We start from the raw sequence: 7,500 nt of genomic DNA on the forward strand, positions 1-7,500 counted from the left end.
AGGTCATGGAAACCCATCTAACATTAGACCCACAGAATCACTTTTTAAAAAAGCCATAAAAATATTTGACAAAAAAACCCATGGAATTTCCACCACTGCATTGTTTTAGATAAATATAAATTTCTTAATTTTAATAATTATGTGAATTTTAAGAACTAGTGGCATTGTACCTGTGTTACCATTGTATGATAGCATGAGAGGCTAAAATTGCCCAGCATACCTCACAATATTTGAATACGGATATAAAATTGTGCCTAGTAGATAGTCAGGTAATGTCTCTATTCATTTGGTGAGTTTGGTGGCAATCGGGCATGTGAAGGCTAAGGAAAATTCGTACAAACGCCCTCCTGTGCTGCAACATCGATCGGACACCAGACGCCCGGACATAGAACGTGCATTATAGAAGGATGTGTGCCTGATATTTAAAGTCTTGCATGGACTGGCCCCTCCTCCCTTGACAGATTTTATCAAATCCTGCTCTGTCAGTGGGAGGGGCTACACAGGTGCACAACTGTTGGACAAACCACACCGTCAGTCACTGGAACTGAATATTGGAAGAGTTTACCACTTCAACAGAACAGACTCACAGTCATACACCTCATTCAAATCGTAACTTAAACGTTGGATGAAGGAAAACCAGACCTGGTTCGTCCTCACTGTGTTGTTCTGTGTGTTTTTAGGATGTTTTGTCTTTTGTCACTTGTCTTTCTTGTCTCCTGCCTAAAGACTACAGATGGAAATTAACACTGCTGCTACAATCTGACATTTACAGCTGAAACTGTTGTGGATGTTCATTAATATGCACTGTCCCTAATAAATAAATAGTCTGATGCACGTGTACAGACTACAGCCACATTCCAACAGGTGCTCAGCTCCAATTAGAACTTTTCACCTCATGCTCGAACAAAAGTTCAAATAAAAAGTCCCAGCCCTAATAAACACTGATGAAGTGAATTTGCTCAGAATAATCGTAGTAATCATGAAACTGTGATTATTTCCCTGTTGACTGTCGTAGCACCGACACGTCTGCCGGTCGGTCCTTTTCCACACACACACACACACACGCAGAAACAGTGCGCAGCAGTACGTACTACTGCGCTGAGTCGTTGAGCTGGTACTCGCGGGCGCGGCTGAAACACTCCTGGATGCCGGAGTCGGCCCACAGACGCATCATGGCGGACAGCAGCTCAGCGGAGTAGGGCTCCGTGTCCTCCATACGACTGACCACGTCACACACCATCTTAGCGTCGGCCTAGAACAGACACAGACACAGGGTTAGAGGAGGACCTGGGGGCGGGGGAGGGCATGGACAGGCATTAAAGGTGGACCTACTGACTAGGGCTGTGTCTTTGCAAGAATCTGGAGATCACAATACTAGGATCATGATACGATATATCGTGATATTTCATCATACTGTTAAAAAGGCAATTTTTTTGTTTCTTTAATTTCGTAAATGATTATTTCCTTATAGAACTGAATTACATTAGAAATCTGCACAAATACTAAACACATTTTTATTTGATCCCAACAGGATCTAATGTTCTATCACCAAATGTTCCTGTTTTCAAACTGAAATTCTGTTTTACAGACATTCCAGTTTCAGATCCTGTTTAAATGTTCAGATTCTATTAGTTCACAACTAACATCAGAACAGGATTTGAGTTCAATCCCAACAAAGGAACCAACATTATTTAATAAAAGAATGTTAAATAATAATAAATGAAATAGAAACAAAAAAGAAAAACAAAAATGAACCTCCACAATGTCGGCATTTGAATAAATACCTAAAAATATTGATACAGTACTTTTTAATATTGATACAGTATTGTGAAATGAAATATTGCAATATATTGCAGAACCGATATTTTCTTACAGCCCTAGTACTGACCCCCCAGGGGGAGCCCGGTCAAATCCCCCCCCCCCCCATCTACCAGAGGAACCTGGATAATGTCAGAGCAGGTGTCAACTCAAACAGAGGTTAAATCTACTGTTACAGAGAAGGAACAAAAGAATCAAAACTGTTTCTGTTTGTGATCCACAGACTGGAACACAGATTAAAGAACAGATGGAGACTGAATATAAGATAAAAGCAGACATTTGGAGGAACAACATGAACACAAAAGGAAAATGAACTGTTCTGAAAACAAAACACAAACTAAACTGATCGTATTTGTGGAAGTTCCACATTTCAGAGCCAGTCATGTTTAGGTGCAGGAGCTGTGTGTTAGTGAAGCCCTGTGTGTTAGTGAAGTCCTGTGTGTTAGTGAAGTCCTGTGTGTTAGTGAAGTCCTGTGTGTTAGTGAAGTCCTGTGTGTTAGTGAAGCCCTGTGTGTTAGTGAAGTCCTGTGTGTTAGTGAAGTCCTGTGTGTTAGTGAAGTCCTGTGTGTTAGTGAAGTCCTGTGTGTTAGTGAAGCCCTGTGTGTTAGTGAAGTCCTGTGTGTTAGTGAAGCCCTGTGTGTTAGTGAAGCCCTGTGCACTAACTTACAGGTGTCAGACAGAAACCACTGCAATGAAAATGTGCCCCCCCCCCCCCCACACACACACACACACACAAAAAAAAGACTGCAGAGCCTGTAAACCGGTACACATCTGCAGTACAAGTGTTTTACACTGGGTGGGAAAGGGTTAAAGGACTGGAAATAGGCGCTAATTCAGTTTGGGTCCATTAGTAGAACTGCTATAATATCATTTTCATTGCATTTTAATCTTGTTTGCACTGAAGCACAGATCTGTGAATGCTAACGCTAACAGGAAGAACGCTACTGCCTTAGCATCAATGTTCTAGGATAATGAACATAAGAACAGGAAGAAGAAGAAAAAGAAGAAGAAGAAGAAGAAGGAGAAGAACAGGAAGAAGAAGAGGAAGGAGAAGAAAAAGGAGAAGAAGAATGGGAAGAGGAAGAAAAGGAAGAAGAAGAACACTGGACATAAAAGAAGCACAGTTTAAAAACATAAATACTGTAGAAGTACAATAAAATATGAATAACCTGAGCAACATTCAGCTCAATATGACCTGAAATGGGTCAGAGCGGTAAAATAACACAAGAACCGAGAAATAATGACAACCGTGTGAAAAAAGTCCAATTACATGTTTACATACAGAACATGTTTACGTCTACAAATGATGCTTTAAAAATGTGAAGAACATCAACAATCTGAGTTATCCCTGTGTTCATTACAGGATCCAGATTCCAGTGGATCTACCGGATTCCAGTGGATCTACCGGATTCCAGTGGATCTACTGGATCCCAGTGGATCTATCAGATTCCAGTGGATCTCCAAATACACACATTTACTACTTGAATATTGGTCCAGTTCCACAGACATTTCAGGTTGTTCATATTTTTTGGTTAGTTTGTAAATGTAAAGATTTTCATGTAATTTTACTTTTTTTCCCACAAAAAACAAAACAAAACAGAAAACGGTGCAGTTGTCATTGTCTCTCAGTTCTTCTTTTCTGTGTCGTGTGTGACCCCTGAACTAAACTGGATTCAACACCGTAGACTCTTCAATACTCCACTGGATCCATTGGCCATATCAGACCCCTGGGCGGCCCACCTTTGGCCTACGGGCCCTATATTGGACCCCCCAGTCCTAAAGTGGAGCCAATGTACGGTCAATCACACACACACACACACACACACACACACACACACACACACACACACACACACACACACACACACACACACACACACACTCATAACTGTGGTTCATGTGCAGGTCCATCAGTTCTGCTGAGGTCATCAGGGTCAAAGGTCACATGTATGTTAGTGGATCTGATGTGACCATCATCAGAACCAGAACAGAACATGTGCAGCTCCACCACAGGAACCTTTTAGGTCTGAAGGATATGTGTCTTTGTTTTTTAACCGCTGAAACCGTACAGTGTCAGGGTGACTGGTGTTCTTCCTCAGCTGTAATTGGATCCACACATTAGAATTAGACCGCTGAAATGACAACTACTGAGCATGCTCAGTGTGACTCTCCACATTCCCCCAGAAATGAACAGAGTTCAGCACAAACAGGAGCAGATCATCCCAGAACACATGAGCCTGGACTAGGTGGACCCGCGTAGGCCCAGGTGGTTTTACTGAGGGGAGAACCAGACCATAATACTAGTAGTAATAATAATAATAATAATAATAATAATAATAATAATAATAATAATAATGATATCCTCCTCTTCTTTGGTCGTCTGCTTCGAACGCCCCACCCCTCTCATCTCTCCCTCTCTCACTCCTCCGCATCATGTGACTCTTGGCAGCAGTTTCCATGGCGACCATCCTCATTTCCCAGGAATACAATCTTGTCGTCTCTCTCTCTCTCTTTTGCCCTTCCCATCCTTTCTGCCGCACCCTCCTCCTCCTCTTCCTTCTCCTCCTCTTCCTCCTTTAGTCTCATCCCTCCTTTGCCTTCATCTACCCCTCCTCTTCCTCTTCCTCCTTCAGCCTCATCCCTCCTTTGCCTTCATCTCCTCCTCTTCCTCCAGCCTCATCCCTCCTTTGCCTTCATCTACCCCTCCTCTTCCTCTTTCCTCCTTCAGTCTCATCCCTCCTTTGCCTTCATCTACCCCTCCTCTTCCTCTTCCTCCTTCAGTCTCATTCCTCCTTTGCCTTCATCTACCCCTCCTCTTCTTCTTCCTCCTTCAGTCTCATCCCTCCTTTGCCTTCATCTACCCCTCCTCTTCCTCCTTCAGCCTCATCCCTCCTTTGCCTTCATCTCCTCCTCTTCCTCCAGCCTCATCCCTCCTTTGCCTTCATCTACCCCTCCTCTTCCTCCTTCAGCCTCATCCCTCCTTTGCCTTCATCTCCTCCTCTTCCTCCAGCCTCATCCCTCCTTTGCCTTCATCTACCCCTCCTCTTCCTCTTCCTCCTTCAGTCTCATCCCTCCTTTGCCTTCATCTACCCCTCCTCTTCCTCTTCCTCCTTCAGTCTCATCCCTCCTTTGCCTTCATCTACCCCTCCTCTTCCTCCTTCAGCCTCATCCCTCCTTTGCCTTCATCTACTCCTCCTCCTTTTTTGTCCCTCCTTCTCCTCCCTTCCTTTGGGTTTATTGACACAGATGTCACATGTACTGCTGGTGTACACTCAGCCTTTGTCCCTGCTTTGGGTTCTCCTGCTCCTTCCCTCCCTCTCTCCCTCCCTCTTGCTAAATAATGGAAGTGATGAAATATTTAATTGTTGTTCAGGCCTCCTGTCAACCCCCCCAGTGGAGCCCTAACACACACATGCACTGGTGCACATGTGTGTGAGCTCTGCCCCCCCCCCCCCCCCCCCCACACACACACACGCAGAGCATCCTACAACCCCACCCTGTACACCACACATATATATATATATATACACACACACACACACACACACATACATTTATATATATATATATATATATATATATATATATATAGGTAGCAGTTCAGATCCACACCACTGTCCTCTACATCAGGTCTGTCACAGTTATTCCATAATTATTGTAATTCCATCAGCTGATCCAAAGAACCAGAACTATTTCAAAACAGATTCAAAATTTGAAAAAAGTTGCCAATTTAATCTGAGAAATTAGACTGAACCTTTGTCCTATAATGATGTAATATTTATGAAAGCTTCAGTGGTGGTCATATGTTTGGGTCCCATTTGGATCATGTAGAATTAAAGTCATAAACTGAATCAGTGAAACTATTGAAACAGCACAGACACTGGTTTGAGTTGAAAACACCTGGTTCAGGATTAAGTTTGTTTGGAACGGTCAGACAAATATCAGACTACAGGGAATGGTAAGGAGGAAAACAGGAAGAAAACAGAGGAAGAAGAGGAGGAAAACAGAGGAAGAAGAGGAGGAAAACAGAGGAGAAAACAGAGGAGGAAAACAGAGGAAGAGGAGGAAAACAGGAAGAAGAGGAGGAAAACAGAGGAAGAGGAGGAGGAAAACAGGAGAAAACAGAGGAGGAAAACAGGAGAAAACAGAGGAGGAAAACAGAGGAGAAAACAGAGGAAGAAAACAGAGGAAGAAGAGGAGGAAAACAGGAAGAGGAGGAGGAAAACAGAGGAAGAGGAGGAAAACAAAGGAAGAAGAGGAGGAAAACAGGAAGAAGAGAAGGAAAACAGAGGAAGATGAGGAAAACAAAGGAAGAAGAGGAGGAAAACAGAGGAAGAAGAGAAGGAAAACAGGAAGAGGAGGAAAACAGAGGAAGAAGAGGAGGAAAACAGAGGAAGAGGAGGAAAACAGGAGAAAACAGAGGAGGAAAACAGAGGAAGAAGAGGAGGAAAACAAAGGAAGAAGAGGAGGAAAACAGAGGAAGAAGAGGAGGAAAACAGGAGTCCATTTGTTGGAGCCTCCTTTTGAGCCAATAGCATGTAAATAGACGTGTCAAAAGTGCAGTGGCCAATCACAGGGGAGATGAGTGGTCAGGTGGCCTGATGGCTGTGTGTGTGTGTTCCATGGAAGTGGCTGGCTAGGCTGGTTGCTACGGTAACTGGTTGGTATCCTGGAGACTAGAAAAAGGCTTATACAAAACTGAATGGTAAGACTACGAGAGAGCGAGAGAGAGAGAGAGAGAGGGAAAGAGAGACAGAGAGGAGAGAGAGGGAGAGAGAAAGAAGGAAAGAGAGAGAGAAGGAGAGAGAGGGGGTGGAGTGATGGAAAAGACCAACCCTCATCTCATATCACTCACCCATAAATATATAAGACAAACAAACACACATGTACTAAGTGACAGTGTGTGTGTGTGTGTGTGTGTGTGTGTGTGTGTGTGTGCAGGCATGTGTTCATTCCAGATCAGAGCTGGTGAATGAGGTTCTCATATTTTTACAGCTACACTCACATGCATCTGCACAAACAGCATCTGCACAAACTACTACAGTCACAACACACACACACACACACACACACACACACACAGAGCCCAGATATGCCTGTGTGCCTGTGAATCATCTGTCAGTGAAGGAGGTGTGTGTGTGTGTATGTATGCGTGTGTGTGCGCGTTAGTGTGTCCTCCTCCATCCATAGAACATCATGTACTCCATTCTGCTCAGATCCGTCATGTGCATCTGTCTTCAAACATGACCTCAAACTTTCATTCAGATGGTGCACTTATTTACTAATGAGTTTGGAGTTTAAAGTTACATCAGATTCTTGAAGTCATTCAAACTGAACTGGGCCCGTTTACTAAAGTGGTTTGATGAGGTTCATCTGCTGATAGGAGCAGGTGGAGCGCCTCAGGCTAACCTGCTAACAGCTAACATGTGGACATTAGCCCAGTGTGCTAACATGTGGACATTAGCCCACTGCGCTAACCTCAGCTTCCCTCCAATCCACCTTTAATGGGTCAGTTACTCCTCCTCCCCTTTAATGGGTCAGTTACTCCTCCTCCCCTTTAATGGGTCAGTTACTCCTCCTCCCCTTTAATGGGTCAGTTACTCCTCCCCTTTAATGGGTCAGTTACTCCTCCTCCCCTTTAATGGGTCAGTTACTCCCCCTCCCTTTTAATGGTTCAGTTAC

The 7,500-nt window shown here is 43.7% G+C and overlaps 1 protein-coding gene and 1 pseudogene across 2 annotated transcripts in view; both read right to left on the reverse strand.

Annotated features, from left to right (window-relative positions):
• LOC115421684 (CCR4-NOT transcription complex subunit 1-like) overlaps positions 1-7,500 on the reverse strand; it is a 969,367-nt pseudogene that overhangs the window by 223,125 nt on the left and 738,742 nt on the right.
• gnao1a (guanine nucleotide binding protein (G protein), alpha activating activity polypeptide O, a) overlaps positions 1-7,500 on the reverse strand; it is a 91,150-nt gene that overhangs the window by 25,123 nt on the left and 58,527 nt on the right. For both annotated transcript variants that reach the window (XM_030137679.1, XM_030137680.1), the window contains exon 4: positions 1,092-1,252. In XM_030137679.1, coding sequence (XP_029993539.1) covers positions 1,092-1,252 — 161 coding nt within the window. The remainder of the gene's footprint in view (positions 1-1,091; positions 1,253-7,500) is intronic.

The sequence above is a fragment of the Sphaeramia orbicularis genome, chromosome 6, assembly GCF_902148855.1.
Source record: "Sphaeramia orbicularis chromosome 6, fSphaOr1.1, whole genome shotgun sequence".
NCBI lineage: Eukaryota > Metazoa > Chordata > Actinopteri > Kurtiformes > Apogonidae > Sphaeramia > Sphaeramia orbicularis.